At 42.6% G+C, this 19,159-nt stretch overlaps 1 protein-coding gene across 4 annotated transcripts in view; it reads right to left on the reverse strand.

Annotated features, from left to right (window-relative positions):
* Positions 1-15,581: 15,581 nt before the first annotated feature.
* The window catches only part of EGLN2 (egl-9 family hypoxia inducible factor 2), a 163,647-nt gene continuing 160,069 nt past the window's right edge, over positions 15,582-19,159 (reverse strand). For 3 of the 4 annotated variants that reach the window (XM_078660393.1, XM_078660392.1, XM_078660394.1), the window contains exon 6: positions 15,582-17,872. In XM_078660393.1, the coding sequence (XP_078516519.1) occupies positions 17,817-17,872 (56 nt within the window). In that variant the 3' untranslated portion in view covers positions 15,582-17,816. The remainder of the gene's footprint in view (positions 17,873-19,159) is intronic. The other variant, XM_078660395.1, reaches the window with a different exon arrangement.

The following is a 19,159-nucleotide window of genomic DNA, read 5'->3' on the forward strand; positions in this document are numbered from 1 at the left end:
GTAGTAAAGTTAGGACTCCTAACTTTAGGACTCCTAAATGCCTTCTGTGAATGCCAAAAGTCTTAAAGTTCGGATTTTTCTCAGTTTAGGAGTAGTAGTATTATCTAGTGGCTCATTATCTGCACCACCCCCTGTGTAATCAGAGGTGTTATCCCCGTCATCATCATCTTCTAAAGGAGTAGGAGATGGTGCAGGGGAGTGATGTGGCTAGGGAGGAGGTGGTGGATGAGGAGGAGGAGGAGAAGGTATTCTTAGAAGAGAGGTCAGAATGTCCTTCTTCTTAGGATGAGGAGCTGGTGCAGGCGTCTCTAATGGTCGCTTTTTAGAACTAAGAGTCAATCGACCAGTTTTGGGATCCTTAACAAGAGTTTTTGTGTAGGATCGGGATGGAATAGTTCCTCTGTGGGAGGTAGATCCTTCGGTGCCGAGGTTTTTGGTTCCGTAGGCTTTTTCAGCACTGAACCGATAGCATCTTTTGGCTTAGAAACATGTTGTCTTTGTCCGGTGGACCGTGTGGTTTTTTCAGCTCCGAAGCTTTTTCTGTTCCGGTGGTTTTTTCAGCTCCGAAGCATGGGAGTCGGGTGCTTTTGGTGGCAATTTCTTGCTCGGCTCAGGGTGTGGTTTTGGTGCAGAGCAGCCGGTGCCAGTCTTCGGTGCCAAGTGATTAGATATGGAAGCAGCTGGCATGGAGACGGAAGAAGATGGCTTCTTTTTCGGTGTTGGTAGGTGTGTGCTGGCACCTGGGGTAGCTGACTCAAGCCAGAGTCGCCTAACGGCTTATTAGGCTTCTTTGCCGAGCCCAAAGGCGGGGCATGGGAAGCAGTCTCTCGGTGTGCACCCGAGCCCGAAGGCGAGGGTGTGACCGAAGCCTTTTTGGAGGGTGTCGTGAAAGGGTCGGGGTCAACGTGTGTACTTACGACCCTCTGTGCCGGAGTGATGTCCTCAACATCTGAGTCGTTGGCCTCGGAGTCGCTGTCAACGCCACGTTCTTGCTCCTGCTCTGGCACGTCGACGCCCTCATGGAAAATGTCGTCCGGGATCAAAGATGACGAGTGAGCCATGGTTCTTCGAGCTTGACGGTCCTGAATCATCTTCTTGGAGCGGAAGGAGGCACAAGTGGAACAGTCTCTAGCCTCGTGCTCCGGTGAGAGGGAAAGGTGGCACACCCCATGTAGATCAGTGTGGGTAAACTTCGACCCACATTGAGGACACTTCTTAAATGGCCTCCTTTCCAAGAGCTAGAGAGTAAGTCCCAGATAAGCCCGAAGGCCTAGGTCGATGACCGGAATCGAAGACTTCGAAGTCGTGAAGAATCACGTTGATGGGAACCGCGATCTAAACAATACCGTCAAACTGGGTGAGGATTGCGTGCCGAAGGAGAATCGATTCCAAACCGGAGCACCAGAAAAACATCCGAGCCCCAAGGATGAAGCCCATGCCCATACGCACTATTGTCCAAAGTAGGAGTTACCTATCACGTGACTTCCGAAGACTTTTTAGCACAAAAACAACTGTAAACATCCGGGCCCAACACTAGGTGGCGATCTAGAACAGTGTGTAATCTGCAGCTCATATGCCTCGAACATTTATTTTTTGTGCTACCATGTAGACGGGGGTCAGTCCCTCGCCAGTCATCTCAGGAGACTGGTCAGACTGGGCTCCGATAAAGCGTATTAGCAATAAACTAACTGGTTTGTAGTCTCTACTGTCTTCTCAACTCTTCATTTATTGGGAAGGCAGAGAGGTGGTTTTGAGTGACCGGAGAGACCGTAATTGGGCCACTTCCTTCATTTGGCGCCCGAACAGGAACTCCACCAGCTGACGCATCCCGCCCGTAGTCGGGTTGTGGAGGTCGGGGTTGCGTCTGGTCAGATGGGCGGATCAGGGATCCCTACACGATCGTGCTTGGTTCTCGAGGCTGCCCCGCCTGTCTGATCAGGTGGCTCCTCATCTAGCGGTCATCCCAGCTGGGGTCCTGAAAGGTGAAACCCTTGGAATCAGCCGTCTGGTCCAAAGAGTCAGCTGTGGAGAATAACTTTGTTGGACTTGTGTGCACCAGGTGAGTTTGTCTTGATTTCTGGTGAAAAGGGTGCTGTTTTGAATAATTTGTTTATAAACGGTCTGGAGATCATTTCTTTGTTTGCTTGTGAAATAGATAGGTTGTGGACCATGTTGGAGAAAGAGGGTGTTTGTGGACTCTCTGCCAGGGGACTTGGTAATTTGGCCTCTCTTGAAAACGCCTGGGGTTTGGCTAGTGATTTTGAGCGGCCGATGCAGACCGAGGAATTGGTAAGACATTTGTTGGGTGCAGGTAGCGAATTTTCTATATATTTTTTGGGTTTGTTAAAATGCCTTGTTTTAGCAAGTTTTCCTGTTTCGGGTGACGTTGTTGCTCTGTTGATGCTAGCTTGGAGGAGAAGCAGCCAGCGACTCCGGAAGGCACTCTGAATTTTGTTATGTACGTCAAGCATGGCCTTTGCCCTATTATGTTTAGTACGCTATGGCACAAGTATACTAGGGACAATGCCGAGTTGCAGTGGCCTTTGATGGGTACTTTTGATGAACAAAAGTCCCGCAGGATAAATTATTAGCAAAAAGGAGCAGAGAGTCTATGTTTGACAATCTTCAGATATGGCAAAAGGAAGCTAAGCAAAGATGGATAAGGGCAGAGAAGGAGGCCCGGAGAGGGAAGATGCAGACAGTAACGTAAAAGGCTATAACATATGAGAGAGAAAGGATAGAGAAGGGCATAGAATGTGTCGACGGAAGGTTTAGATTGCAATGTGATAAGTCCAGTTTGTTGATGTAGAGCATGTTTGTTGATGTAGAACATTACTCTTGTGTTGTCTATTAGTATTTGCACAGGATTCCCTCTGACCTTGTTCTGGAAGGCCTTTAGTAAATGGAAGATTGTCTGGTAGTGCCCTTCTGGAACAAAGAGCTCCCTAATCTACCAGTAAAGCATCCATGACAATGATGGTTTGTGGTAAGGGTGTCTGAAGAGTCTCCCCCCTTGAGCATATTCCTTACACCACACTACCTCAGTCCCTTCTTAACCTTGTCCATAACACCACTAGATCATCCCAAGTGCCTGACCCCTGTGCCCATTGGTTGTGTAATCATTCCTATACTCTCCTCACATGAAGTGTTGGCTGGGAATGAGGTTGATACAGGAAGCTAGCATCCATAAGAATGTAATTACTGTACTCACTGTCAGAGACTGTGATGTCTGGAAGAAGTGAACTTGCCTCATAATAACCCTGAGCCCTCCATGTAGTCGGAATGCCATTTTCAATTGTGTGTCAAAGTCTGCTTCCAAGAAAGTTTTCTGCTCTATGAGCTGAGAGATGATTTCTCCCAATTCACTGTGAATCCTAGTGTGTCTAGAAGCGATACTACTCTTGTCATGTTTTCTTGGCAACCCTCAGAGATATTTGCCTTGACTGACCTATCGTTCAAGTAGGGGTAGACATGCATGCTCTGACTTTCAAATGGTAGGCTCTGAATTGGTAATGTTCTACCTCCATTCAAAATGTTAGGTTCTTCTTGTGTGCTATGAGAATGGGCATGTGTAAGTAAGCGTCTTTGGTATCCACCATTGCTAGGAAGTCTCCTTTGTCTAGCAAAGGTATTACATCCTGTTATGTTGTCATAAGAAATGTTGTGTCTTTATGTACCCGTTTACAAAACGCAGGTCTAATGTTGATGTTTTGTTGGTTTTTATATGAAGTCTGTACAGTAACCATGACAAACGATGTTTACAAATAAGTAATATGTGCTTCCAATTGGCAATTGGTCACATCCCAACGGGCACACTTTTGAGATTCCAAAAGGATTTCTCACAAGTTTATGAATGAGTTAAAGCAAATGTTTTATTTAGTTTCCATACTGTTCATGCTTCCATTTAAGAAATTGACTTCATTTCTTATTTTGATTCCATTAACAATTAATCTTCATTTCAACTAGAGCTCAGATCGCTCCAATGCATTTCGGGCCTGCCGCCCTTCTTCTGGGAGCATGTCTGTAAATGTGAAACATCATAACATCACTGTATTATACATATACACCAAATAGGCAGTCAAAACCTTTATGCTATTGTGTCTAATGAATATAAGTGCATAATCCCCAGTGAGGCACCCTGTGTTGTGGTGGCTTGGTGAAAATACGACGTTGTGTAAAAGAAATCATGCGAAAAAACGTTAGTTCGAAAAAAAGATGAAGCTTACATTGAACTCTGTCAAACTGCTGATTTGTAACCTACAAACGAAGCGGGGTAAGACAAACAGAGGACTACATTACTATGAGCATGTCATTAGAGACGTTTAACAGCCTCTTATAGCGGTTGCCAGTCGGGCTCACTTACTTAAATTCAGAGGTATGGTTCGGTAAAAAAGTAAACCGGCATTCTGCGTCCACTGTTTACCCGTCCGACGTGTGTCTGCATATCCAGTGTAATAGCTTATATGATTGGAATATTGGAGGAATCTATGTCACGTGTCGGGGGCTCCTCGGGCATGCGCAGTAAAGATGAACAACAGACTCGAGACGAGATGTCTGTAGGCTAAAGAAGACAGACTGGTTGCTAAGAAACCGGTGTCACGTGAGATGTGAATCTGAAAAATTTAAAACTCTAACGAGCCTACAAAAAAGAGGCAGCACGTATGACAAAATAAGGAACAAAAATAACACGAATTGAAAAATAACGGAAAAAAGGTGAAGGAATACTCAAACTCGGGGTTTGAATACCCAACATGCATGTGAGGTGTGGAAAATATATACATCTTCATAGGATGTGTATGGTGTGTGGTGTATATGCATAAACCATCAATCTGAACTAGAGTACAGAACAAACAAGCCTCAACGGTAGTGTATGTTGATACAAAGAATAAACTACGAATAATCAAAGGTAACAAGACAATTCAATGCGGTCATTTAACCCATATGGTTTCACTGAATTCAGCTTACTGATCCAGAAGTTCTCACGACGTAGTAAAAATGTGTTATTATCTCTTCCTTCTCTTTTTCTTTTTTCGACGACCTCTAGGATCATGAATTTGAGTTGGGAAATGTTGTGATTCTGTTCCAGAAAGTGCATAGCCATTAAGGACTTTATGAGTCGTGTCCTTAGGTTAGATTTGTGATCATTTAATCGCATTTTAATTTTGCGTTCTGTTTTCCCCACATAGACTTTGACGCAGGGGCATTTGAGAAGGTAAATCACGTTTGAAGTATCACATGTTGCTGACACTGTAAGCTTGATGTTGTGACCCTTCATAGGATGCGTTACACTTTTGCCCGGTATAATGTTATTGCAATTGTTGCAGTTGGTGCATGGTCTTGTGCCTTTTGTTTCCACATTTTGTACTTTGGGTGTTTTAAGAATTTCACCTACGTTTTTGCTTCTGGTGTATGCGAACAATGGTGCGTGGGCAAAGATGGCTTTAAAATCCGGTTCCATACTCAAGATCGGCCAAAGTTTGTTAATAATCTTCTTATAGTCTTGACTGAGGTTTGAAAATATGGAGACAACTACTGTTCTTTTGTTGGGCGGTTTAATTATTGTTTTTAAAAGCTCCGTTCTTTGCAAGGAATGTATATTTTTTTGTCGCCTCTTAAATGATGTGGTGCGGATAACCTCTTTCCAAAAACCGGTCTCCCATTTCTTCAATCCTGATGATAGCTTTATTGGGGTCCGATGTTATTCTTTTTACCCTAATCCTTTGAGATACTCGGAGATGCTGTTTTAGCGGCATCTGGTGAAAGCTAGTGAAGTGTAACATGTTATTCCTGTCTGTGGGTTTTCTATAGACATCTGTCGTTAGTTGCTTGGAGTCTAAGCTGATTTCCACGTCTAGAAACGTGATTTTGTTAGTATTAATCTCTCACGTGAACTGGATACGCTGATCAATTCGGTTCAGAGTTGAAAGCGCTTCATGTAATGTTTCTCTAGTATTTTACCAAATAATGAAAATATCATCAATGTATCTGACGAACAGTTTGATATTCTCACTCCATACTGGTTTTGTTAAGATGTGCTCCTCCTCATACCGTTTCATGAACAAGTTCGCATATACAGGCGCGGCACAATTTCCCATAGAGGTACCTACATGTTAAAGATACCAGTCATTCTTGTGTTTGAAGTAGCTTTGGTAGAGGGTGAAATACACCAGTTCCATAAGAAATAATTGCATTGGATGATCAAAATCAAGGTTAAGTATCGCTTGTTCCATGGCTTCGATTCCTTGTTGGTGTGGAATCGAGGTATACAGGGATTTAACATCTGCTGTACACAATAATAAATTCTCGTCCTCGTTGATCTGCAGTTCCTGTAGTTTAAGTAAGAAATCAGTGGAATCTTTGATGTAGCTTCTCATGCCCTTTACTGCTGGTTGGACATATATGTCAAGAAATTGACCCACAGGCTCATGGAGGCTTCCCCGTGTAGATACTATGGGTCTCGGCGGTGAGTCTGTTGCGTTCTTATGTATCTTCGGGACCATGTAAATCGATGGACATCTTGGGTTCTGTTTGATTAGAAAGTTTTTAGTCCTTTCTTTGATGGTTCTTGCATGGTAAGCTTTCTCCACTATGTTTCTTAGAACGTTGACAAATTGTTTGGTCGGGTTATTTTCCAATTTCATATAGGTGGTGCTGTCAGCGATGTGTTCGTTTAGTTTTTGATCATACATTGCTGTGTTCATGATAACTAGTGCTCCTCCCTTGTCAGCCTTTGTACAAGTGATTGATTGGTTATTGGATATAGTTTGTAGGACATCAAGCACCTGAATTTTCACTAAAGACTAATCAGACCCACAAGGGCTGTGCACCTACCGACTATTAAACGATGTTTACAACCCACTTGTCTGTCGAAATGGCTTCTCAGTTTTTGAGGAATTCCTTTATTCTACCTGCTACAGGAGTGTTTTGAGTTGTGGGAATAAAGTTACGGACAGAGAGGACCCAGCACAAGCTCCACTAGAGTTTCCACCTCTTCATTGACCTCTTCCTCGAAAAACAGGATAGGGTTGTTGTTGCAGTTACAACTACACATGGCCTGAAAACTGTCTGCCCCTTGGCTGCTCCTGGCACCGTGCACTTAAGATCTGCCTTCCCTATCCTCTCATTTCTTGAAGGCTCCCATATCCTTTCAGGTTTCATTCGCCTACTTTATCCCCTTCCAGTGCTTGGTCCATCCAAGGGTCAAAGAGCTGGCTTCCTGTGAGAGGCTCATTGATGATATTGGATTGTATCTCAGGCTTAAACCAGGGATGCACAGCCATGCATGTTTCCTCATGACCGTCCCCATGGCCAGCTGCCCACTAGCTGTATCAGCAGCAAAAAAGGCTGTGGCATGAGTTGGCGATGTTCTTTCCTCCCTCAATAATGCTATTCACCCTCTTCTGTTACTCCTCGAGGAAGTGAGACATGAGGTCCTCAATATACTCCCGGTATTGGTGGGCATGTTGATTCAATAGTGTTGGAATTAACAATTCTCCATATGTGGCTGCAGCCCTTTATTTTCCTTTCTAGAGCCTCCACTCTTGTAATTTCCTTATCAGGCAGGGGCCACCATGGACACTGTGGGCATGGCTCTCTTCCTCGCTGTGAAGACAGTTAGGGAGTCTGACTGTACATGGCCTTGAATGTTTTTGGGGTCTTGTGTGGAGGCCCTATATTTCCTCTCTATGCATGGTGTGGCCGCCTTTGACGTCGCCATTTAGACAAGACCTTTCTGCCCTACTTAACAATATTGGGGACATACATGGTCTCTCTTGTAGGGTGGAGTAAGTGTTTTGAGGAAGAAGCAGGCTTCCTCCTTTTCTACCTCCATTTCCAGGTCGAAGACTGCCACTGCCTTCTTCACAGCTGTGTGGTATGTGGAACTGTTGTCTGAGAGGAAGGCATCGAAGTACAGGATTTCTTCTCCCTTCAGAGGTGAGTCGGCCTCAACGTCCTCCCACAGCATCTCCTCCTGTGGTTCATCTACTCCTAAGTCTTCAAGGTCGACTTCAGAAATACATTCCTACTCTTCCCCCAGTTCTGTGTCCTGTATTTCTTTGAGTGTTTCTTCCTGTTGTGTCAGTACAATGTCCTGTGTGGGTCTCCTAATGCCTATCAATCTAGTGTCCTTTAAAGATGTCATGGCTCCCTCAAAGGCTGCCTTTTTTTTCATCAAGTTCTACATCTCAACCTCCAAGGACCTCCTCTTTCCCTTAACATCACCGACATCATGTCTTACGTTTCCCATAAACCCTTTCCTTCGAGGGTGTCCATCCCTTATTCACTCTGTACACTTGATCATCCTCAGGAGTTGAGGTAACACCTTTTGGCATATCCTTACCAGTGAGTTTTTCTTTCCCGGTAGGATAGGAAGTTCCTTACGCTCCTTTGACTTCATGTCTCTTCAGCGTTGAAGGTATAGCTTTTAGTGGTTCTAGGTTGTCTTGGGTGTGTGTCTGACTGTCTGCTCTTTCAACAAAGTAGGTGTTTCACAGGCATGTGACACTGTGGGCTTTAGGTCTCTATGGTGTGTCTTTTCAACCTCGTACACCTCGTCTGTTTTCAATGTCTTGGTGTTCCCCGAGCTTCTTGCGCCTCAACCTCACAGTTAAAGAAACTCGTACCCTCAATTGATAGGGCACCTCTCTTCATTTTCTCCATTACGAGCAAGGCCGCCATGTCTGTACTTTACCAATGTGCTCAAAGGATCTTGTCTCTGTGAACCAGGGTCTTTGGTTTAAAATAAAAGCACAAGACATAATCATCTAGGGCAGACAGAACATACAGACTAGGTGCTCATCATTAGGGTGAACCTTGGGTGGCAGTATGGGCAAAACATGAAGAGTGTGCTCATACTCTAAAATGGCATTAAGGATAGGGTGACCAACTGGCAAGGGTGCAAATTCAGGATGGTGTGTGTAAAGATTTAGGACAAAAATTCAGGACAGGAGGTCAAAATTCAGGACAAACTTCAGGACAAAAGGTAAGTTTTACAGACACGTCTACCTTAGACGATTCAAAATTTGCATCTAGCTCCAGCAGGTATTAGTCATACTACAATGGTGAACCATACCTGAATACAAGTGGGGCCACTTTATTGTTGATTGAAAACTACTGGATATACTATGAACTTTGCAGTGCCCGCCCCAGTCACAAATCCCCCCCCCCTTTCCAGCCTCCCAGGGAAACACCAGATCCCCTTTCCGGTCAGTCCGACCTTGCTACTACCCTCCAATGGTGCACCTCATCTTCACAAAGACCGTCCCTCATGTGTATTTAATTTCTTTTATGGTGCTACTGATCCCATGTATGTAGGGCAGGGTGTCTGAGTGTGTTACATCACACATAGACATCATATAGAGACAATGGCTCAAATAAACATGAACGTTAATGTATACTAAATGTTACTTAAGATAATGGGTGCTACAAGGTGTAATCATTCTTTTATCTATCATTCAGTCTTTCACCATTCATTCTGTCCTTCCATCTGTGTGCCGATCTATATCCAAACATATTCAACCCTTTGCAAACCTATCCACCATGTATCCTTCCATCCATTATTTCACTCATCCATCCCTCCATCCATTATTCATTCATCCACCCTTTCACCCCACATATCCATACAATCATCCATCCACTCTTCCACCCAACCATCTATTCACTCATCCATCCAGCCATTTACCCTTTTACCCATCCAGCCATCCTTTCACTTAATCATCTAGCCACCCATTCACTTATTCTTCCACCCATTCACCCTTTCAGTCATTCATCCTCCCTTTCTCTCTCTATCCCCCTTTTACTTATCCACCCATCCTACCACCCACCCACCCGTTTACTCATCCATTCATTGACCCTATTACTCATCCATCCTTTCACTCATCCATCCATCCATCCAGTCACCCATCCACCCTTTCACTTATTCACTCATCTATCCATCTTTTTATCCATCTACCCCTTTCACTCTCTCATCAATCCTTTCACTCATCCATCCATTCACCTTTTCACTCATAAATTCACCCATCCTTTCACTCATCTATCCACTAATTCACTTGCCCATCATCTACCCTTTCACTCATCCATCCATCCTTTCACTCATCCATCCACCAATTCACTCGCCCATCATCTACCCTTTCACTCATCCATCCATCCTTTCACTCGCCCATCCACCCTTTTACCCATCCATCTACCCTTCCACCCATGCATCCATCTATTTACCTTTTCTCTCATCCTTCCTTCGACTCAATCATCCATCCTTTCTTTCATTATCTATCCATTCACCCATTCATTCATCCTTTCAGTAATCCATCCAGTCATTCACACATTCCTTCACTTATTTACTCACCTACCTTTCTACATTATGAGCTGAGCCTTTGTCTTGCAGAGCTGCAGTCAGAAGAGGCCCATCAAGAACGTCACTTCGCTGTAGTTCCTAAAGCAAGGGGTGGGGTGTGGAAGGTTCACTATGCCCCTGCACATAGGCGATCTGAAAACTTAGAAGTCATAAGACATCCATGATGCACAGTGCCAGAATGTGAGGTGACTGTGACATTGTGTTGTTTCCAGGGCCTTAAGTGGGGTAAAAAAAACGGGGGTGTCTCTTCAAAGGGGGTGTTCGATGTAATTAAGGGCGTGGCTTAAAACACCTAGGCTAAAAATATGTGCTTAGCATATGGTAGTATGTTGTTTCTGTCATTGCATCCAGATATATAATACAACAAGTATCATTACACCAACAACAAGCCCGGACTATTGGCTTTGTCAATGGTTGTTAGTTGTTTAAAATAAACAAGCATTGGCATAGGCAATAGGTCTCACTTTTGGGACCTTATAAGTATTTAGTTATGCAGCACAATATCCTTGGTGCAACAACATCAACTGTTACATGGCTAAACATTTATAAGGTCCCAAAGGTGAGACCTATTGGCTATGCCAAAGCTTGTTTAAAGAGGGCCTCGAAACGGGTCTCAATCAAGCTCAGTTTTGTGCTCTGGCACAGGCGGACTGCAGTATACAATGGAAAATAGAACTCCCAGGCAACAATTAACATATACAGTACAAGAAGAGTTCAAAAAATGGAAAATTAAAATACAGTAATCTTTTAATTAAATACGCAAATACATTAATATTCTGATAAAAAACATCAACTAATGAGATTAATTGATACATATCATAAAAACATGATTAAAAAACAAAAATAATAAGTCTCACGTATTATTGTTTTTTAATCATGTTTTTATGCTATGTATCAATTAATCTCACTAGTTGATGTCTTTGGTCTACATGTACATACTTCCATTGTGCATCTATGAACCTTCCATGTACTTGGATCTGTGTGTCTGTTACTTTTCTCCTGAAAAAGCATATCCAATGCACTACCCTATTTCTCATCCTGTGCCTCTATCAATATCTTTAATCTACATATACTTACCTCCTTTATGTATCTATATACTTTCAATGTACTTATGGATCTATATATTTATCACTTTCTTCTAATTTAGCATTTCCAATGCACTACCCTATTTCTCAGCCTATACTTCGCTCAATATATCTTCTAGCCCAACCTTCTGACTCATCTCAAACTTCTTTCTACTACTCCTTCCAATGCACTACCCTATCTCTCATCCTATACATCTATCAATACATCCTCTACATCCACTCACTCATTTATCCCAAACCCCATACCACTACTATGATCACCAAAATAACCCTTTCTAGACTCTCTCCTACTCTACCCCTCCTTGCATCATCTGACACCTCTTTTTACTATACCGATCCCCTAAAACAAACCTTTCTAAACTCTTCCCTCTGACTCCTCCCCTCCAAAACTCCTTTATACTGATGCAAAAGCCTCCTCCTACTGCTAAAACCTTAAAAAACATTAAAAAAATCCTTCACTCTTTTATCCCTCCACTATCCTTTTCAATAAAAATTAACAGACTAACATGTTCACTTCTCAAATTCCACATTCAACTATACTAATATACTACCCAAATAACTGAATAACATATCCACTACTTAAATTACTTCATATTTATACTATACTCATTTTCAACACTAATCCTTTATGGGTTCCGGAGTGGCGTGCTACTCGCCAGAAAAGCGCTTCAACACTTATCAGGGGTAACAAGTGCTATATGAATGCAAATCTTTCTTCCTCTTTTATCCCTCTGCTATTCTTCTCACTCCAAGTAACTGACTAATATCCACCACTGAAATTACTTTATAGTTCACCATATTAATTCACCACTAATTCTTTATAGGCTTTATGAATAGCCTGTGTCAACAAGCGCTATATAAATACATACCTTTGTAAATGTAAATGTAAATGTAAATGTAGAGGTACTTGTATAGCGCACGACTACCCGGAGGCATCTCGGCGCTTGTATGAATACCGCTGAGGAACCCTTCCTGGCCTTTCACTGTGAAGTGCCCACTCCTGGGCACCCCAAGGTGAAGCCATGCATCCTAGCGTTGTTGGGGCCGTTGTGGAGATTAAGCAAGCTATTGCCCAGAGTTGCAGTGTGGGACCCATGATTAGAATAGGCACCGAGGCGAGAATTAACAGGTCCGAGGAAATTGAGCCCAAGACCTGCCGAGGCAGGAATTGAACCCAGGTCCCGGGCCAGACTTCTGCATCAGGGTCTGCCGCTCTAACCATTGAGCCACACTTCTCCACCTTTCTCCACTTCAACCTTTGTCCTCCTCTATCCTTCTACTATCATTCCAAATCCAAATAACTGACTAACTTGTCCACCACTTAAAATGTACTTGCATGTTTCACTATACTAATTCAACACTAATGCTCTATGGGTCCCAGAGTAGCGTGCGGCTCGCCGAAAAAGCGCTTTGACGCCTCGTCAGGGGTAGTACGCGCTATATAAATGCAATTACAATACAATACAATATAGAGGCTCTGCCTAAGCCGACTTCCACCCACCAGCTAACAAACTTTTTGAGGGGAGAAAAAAGACACTTCTGGACCCTACCACTAGATGGCAGGATTGCACAAAGTATGTGAATCTAGAAGTGTTCTCATGCTGCAAAAACAGTAGTTAGGTATGTTATGCTGTTGGCACTTTTTTCGTGTTTTAATAGGAAAATCGATTTCACAATCTGCTTACACTGCCGGTACGAGTAATGAATGGGGCTAATTCAGTTATTACTGGTGATGTACATGTCTGAGAACTCTGATGATAATGACCTTCTTTAAAAGGTCCGATCACAAAGGTAAGTATTCTTTTTCCAAGCATCTCAATACTTACAACATCATAGAACAATTCATAAATTAATAGAAATGGGCTCTGATTACGTCTCATGCGTTGCAATCTACTGCTTAAGCTCCAAATATTGCCTACAATAAAACAGTAGAGACAAAAGTCACACATTTGTTTACCAGGGCTGGGCTCTTGGAAACTGTTGTAACTTCCAATAAATGTTTTCAGCATATCCCCATTAAATATGTATAAGAACAATATCTGGGGTGGCGAAGTGAGCTAAAGAATGATGATGGACTCAACCCAGATCTAATAATGACTAGGAGTGAGTATCTGAAAGGTTTCAGCCCTCCATCCATCATCGCCTTGTGTTTGCTTTCTTCGCCCTAAATTGGCAGGGTATGCCCAGACGTGGGTCCCTTGCTCACTTTGCCACTAGATTCAAGCTAGCCTGGCTGGTGAGGGGTGTTACCCCGAAACCGGTCCCAGGATGCTTGTTTCCGGTCCAGGGAAGACCTGGCTTGGCAGTTCGGGCTGGATTGTTCCCATGAGGCACAGGGTCAAGACTGATTTGCATATGGCTGGTTCTAAACTGGGGCGTCAAAGTGAGCTAAAGAACGATGATGGACTCAACCCAGATCTAATAGTCGGGGCAGTGGTTAATTTGTAAAAAAATAAGTGCTGAGGCTCTCAACAGGAGCCAGATTGCACCAGCCCATTTCTTCTGTTGGTGCCGCCTAAAACAGAACCAACTACTAACCATGAAAGTGGGGAGGAGATGTGGTATAATGGCCAGAGCTGCAGACTTCAAAGCTGGGGAGCCAGGTTCGAGTTTGGGAGTCGACTCAACATGCTGTTATTCATATCAAATCACTTAATCTCCCTGTGCCTACCAAAAATGAATGTGTCCTTAACTGGTGCTCATGAAAAGCTCCGGTGCTGATGATTAAGTGCCGGTGCTGAGCACCGGAAACCACTGGCTCAAATTAAGCAGTGAATTCAGCGCTCCATCCATAGACACCTTGTAGTCGCTAAGAACAATATCAATATCAGTGTAGATTATTTTCATATTTGTTGTACATTCTGAAAACCTGACGAGTTTTGCTATTTGATGGCTTTTCAAGCTACCTTGCAAATTCAAGAGTGACGTAAATCAAGCATTGTTCAGGGTGATGATGTGCATACTTGTCCATATTAAACACTCCCCAAGATGCCGTTGTTCACACAGCCATTCCTATTACAAATATTAGACACAACAGTTCTTAGTAAAAAGCAGGCACATGTGCGTTTTTTAGTTCCATATGCAAGAGTGAGAGAAGAGGAATATTGGCTTTTTGGATAGAAAGCTCAGGAAGAAATCACATCCACCACACAGATGGCTGAGGTAACAGTTTATTTCAGGCGGCTGGTCACGGAAAATTTAAAATAAAATCATCTCTGTACAGAAAAAAACTGGCAAAGAAGTCTCTCTGTCGCATCCCAGAGAAGGAATCAAATAAAATATAAATCTGAACAACCATTTAAAATATAGCCAGAAAAATAATCTATCCCGGGTAATCAGTTTCGTGAATTATTATAGTCTTTAACACACAGCTCAGAAAGACGGGTAAAGTTTTGATGCAGTGGATGAAACTTCTAATAAAGTATGCCTCTGTTTCACATGGCACAAAATATAATGCCTTCAGTTGATGCCAAATATTAAGGAGCAGTTTCCTCCAAAAGGAGATCCCTTTTCTCCATAAAGTGTAAAGAAATAAAAATCATGGAGGACTGCGGTTTTCAAAATATGCAAATACATTTTTTTTAAACTATTCTGTGATTTGATCCATTAAACATAAAAATCAATGCTTACTAGGCGATTAGCGGGACACTTCTGCAATTCAACATTACGCCACCAAACACAGGAAGTGGTTTTTAAACAGGCCAACTAAAACGGTTAATTGACACAAATTTATAGAGATGTGTTTTATTTTATTCTCTTTCATGTTACCACTTAATTGCACTTGAGCAAGGGGAGAGAGACGGATACCTGCTGCCAGATGACAACCTCTACAGAATTGACAGCAGAGTCTAATAAGATCATAGTTTTGTTTCAGCTGCAATTACGTCCAAAAGACTATTTGAAGAGGAAGGAAGGTTTCAACCACTTCTTGACTTTCTTTAGGTCTTCTTCTGGGCACAAAGTGAGTGGCTAGAGGCTTTCAGAAGGAGAGCAGGTGCAAAGCCCTTTATTTTGCTTCAACACATTTTGTAGAAAGACACTCCTTCTAGAGAGAAACACACTTAAGTCATCAAGAATGGGGGAAGACAAATAGGACCCTTTACGGAGGGGAAAAGAAGGAAAAATTAGTTTTTTGTTTTTAAAAAAAATAAAATCTGGCCCTGAGCTATTCAGTATACTGGTCAGTGGATTTCTGTTTCAGATGGGAGTCGTTGGTATGATAAAGTTGATTGTTCTCTCGAAAAACTCCATTCAGCCACTAGTTTGAAGAGTTAAAGAGATAACAGAGATGTGTACCATTCTGGCCAAATCGCCCAGACATCATGCCATGCAAACTTCCAATCGGGTTATGGTGCTTAGGCGATCTCAGCAGAGAAAGCTTTCAGGGAAGTCAATTATAAAAAGGATAATAGCCATTTATTCAAAAACTAAGAACTTAACGTTAACCTTTTCAAACAGTGAGGAACATATCTGCTTCATTATCATTTCACATAGACATGAATGCACTACTAAAATCATGTGTCATGTTTTTTCTAATATATTTTGGTGGGTAGCAATTTTGCCCTGGTTGTGACCTTTTTTAAAGGCTCTAGTGTCTTTGGAATTTTGGCGTTTTCAGCCTCTTTTCCAATCATCTTAGAATACGCTCCTTAGGTCAATGTTGCCAGTCACGCTACTTGGAGCAAGTTTTTGACCAAGCACGTCACATCAAAGTTGGCCAGACACTCAAAGACAACTGAAAGACTCTTTAAGCCAAGACCAGTTATGAAGTGTAAGGAAAAACTAGCAATTGTCCTCAGGGAGAGTGTATCATGCCCCTTATATTTATAATAATGGACGCACCCTTTACAAATTTTCAAATATTAGTGACGATACAGTGCTTGCAGAGTGGGATTTACAACATTTAATGTGGTATTGGTTCTTTATTATTGGACCAGTATCTCAGCATAGAGCATAGTTTGGCTACCCCCCGGTTTCCCAATTTATGCTAAAACGTCAATATTTGAAAAATTGCAACACTACAGAAACTGATATCTTTGTAGCAAATTGTGGTCTGAGAAATACAAGAATGAGGCTTGGTCAGAAATTCATACCCATTGCACTGCATACAAACAGCATTGCAGGTAGCAGGCAAGAGTCTACTGACGTGTATGAAGAAGCCATATTGGGAACAAGTAAGACTGCATTGAAATAACTGGGCCAGTTTTAAGTGGAATGACAGTTTCTATTGATTTGACTATGCTAGGCAAGTGGTGGAGGATGAATGAGACTCCACAGGAGTGACTGAGCTCTTGAGTTCAGTGATGTGGGGACTGAGGGAATTGTGTAAGAGCTGTGTTTCTGAATAAACTACACTGACTAAACGAAATGAGGTAAACAAGAGCCGGACTGGGAACGCAAACTGACCCTGGCCAATGAGTGGGACCGGCCGCGGGGCAGGGGAGGGGGTCTTGGAAAGCACTGCAGTTGCTTTTGGTACAGGGGGCCAATATTGCAGCACTTCTACCTGTACCAAAAATGGCCCTTCCTGGTCCAAAACCGGGCCCCACCCTTCCGGCAATCCGGGGAAAATGCCCTCGAAGAGCAGCTTTCCTGCTTGAATGACCAGTTGAGTGATCATATTGTCCCTTAATGACCATTAGCTTCTAGTTTAAGCAAACCCTACAAGGTGTTGTGTCTCCAGATCTGAACAAGAAAGCTGTATGTACGCAGGGCATAGACTGCTAGGAATATTCTTTATGATATCACTGGAAATTCTATCCCAATCTTCTTTACCTGGGCTTTGCATTTCATCAAAAGACATACGCAATCAAAAGATGAAAAATACCTGGTTACAACTTATTTACCTTACATTTCCACCATTAAATAAATGTTTTTCGAACAAAACAAAGTCTTTGCAGGTTGATCAAGCAGCGGTCAAGCCTCCCAATGAAATTCTTGGGCACGCGATACTTCACCCCAGTCAATGCTTAATGTCTGGGTGCCATAGTAGTCATTAGAATGTGATACACAGCTGATGGTCAGCTAATATCAGTTCACAGATGTCTTCTGCAATACATTTCCAAGCCCACATAGCTGTAAGCAGTCTTCGGACGAAAATCCTAAACATCATGTTCTGAACTGCAGACATGGGCCTAACCTTGCACTCGTCACTTGTTTCTCAGGGCCTTGCAGTCCAGCATGTCCACAAACTCTAATCCTGGGAGTCCAGTTTTGAAACAGACCTTTGGCGGTCCCAAACTGAAAAGGGGAGACCACCAAGACAATGACCTCAACAAATAAAGACACACCAGACCATTAGCAGCAGAGGTAATTAGTTTGTTTCTCTTATAAGTCTCAAGTGACTCCAATTTGCAATTCTCACAATTCCTGTGTCTCTTTTAGGTGCTGTTTGCTTGAGAAACTGAAACATGAATACCTTTCTGTCCGCTGGCTGCTGGGAAAGAAAAAAGAAAAAAGATTCATGAGTCTTCCAATGCAAAGATTATTCTGAACGTACAATATTAAAAATGACATTTTACTTAGAACTATGCCATGCCTGGGGATGTAAAGGCTAACGCAACAATGTATATGCTGCTTGGTTCTGCGTTGATAAGTCAAGCAATACATCCCCAGAAAGTCATCACCTCCTTTGGACACCACAGAATACAACTAAGTATGTGTGTGCATGCACACACACACAAACACACACACACACACACAAACACACACACACACAATACCACCCCCACCTTCCAAGAGTGTGTATTTCCTATTCTAAATATACACCCTCTTGGATATTGAGGCATTGCATGTAGAAGACCAAAGTGAATGCATCTGAACTAAAACATCTACTACTTCCTTCATCCCTGGATCTCTCTTGACCATCTGTCCACTACGTAAGCATGGTAAACGTAAAAGATTGTTTAGGTAACCAAATGTTATTATATGACACTTCATTTATTTATGAAGGCTACTTAAAGAGATGTCTACCTTTAGAAAAGCTCTGGTATATCTCCTGCATGCAGACAAGTTGGAGGCCAAGTTGGAAGATGGGCATTCCTACATAATCAGCCTGATCTGGCACTGGTACCTGTAGATTTCATGCAGGTTTTCGAGAGGGGCGGGGAGGTAGGGGTGAATATCTGCTATCTGGTTATACTGGAATCCTATCCCCCAAATACTTCACACAGGACCTTTTTTTTCTAAAAGGCATCCCCTATAAATAGCTGAAGTCCCAAAGAGAAAAGGAACACAAAAATGTCTGTCAAGACAAGCAGTGCAGGTCAATTCTGGCAAAACGAAGCATCCCTCTGTGATTGACACAGAGTGTGCACCTAATAACACCTATATAGAATCCTTTTGAATGCAGGAAGTGGCTGACACCCAAGAGCAAATCGGGTCATATGCAGATCAGACAAGCTTAATTTGAGGATTCACAGAAATACTTAATTGATTCGGGAATATTTTGGGATCAGTGTCTCTAGTTAGAGATACACACATATTTTGCACCTACAAACCAGATTCACATGAACAAATGATAGTACAGTGTCACAAATTCTCGAAAGGATGGAAAACATGTTATACAATTACAGAGGAGATTTCGCAGTCATACACAGGAGCATGAATAGAATTTCTGAGACAAAGCTCGGATTCATAAGGACATGGACCAGTCAGTGAAAACTACATTTGTATACCTAGCCTTCCCTTTCCCTCTCAGAAGGGTGGGGTGCTTGTATTGGCA

Source organism: Lissotriton helveticus, chromosome 9 (assembly GCF_964261635.1).
Source record: "Lissotriton helveticus chromosome 9, aLisHel1.1, whole genome shotgun sequence".
Classification (NCBI taxonomy): domain Eukaryota; kingdom Metazoa; phylum Chordata; class Amphibia; order Caudata; family Salamandridae; genus Lissotriton; species Lissotriton helveticus.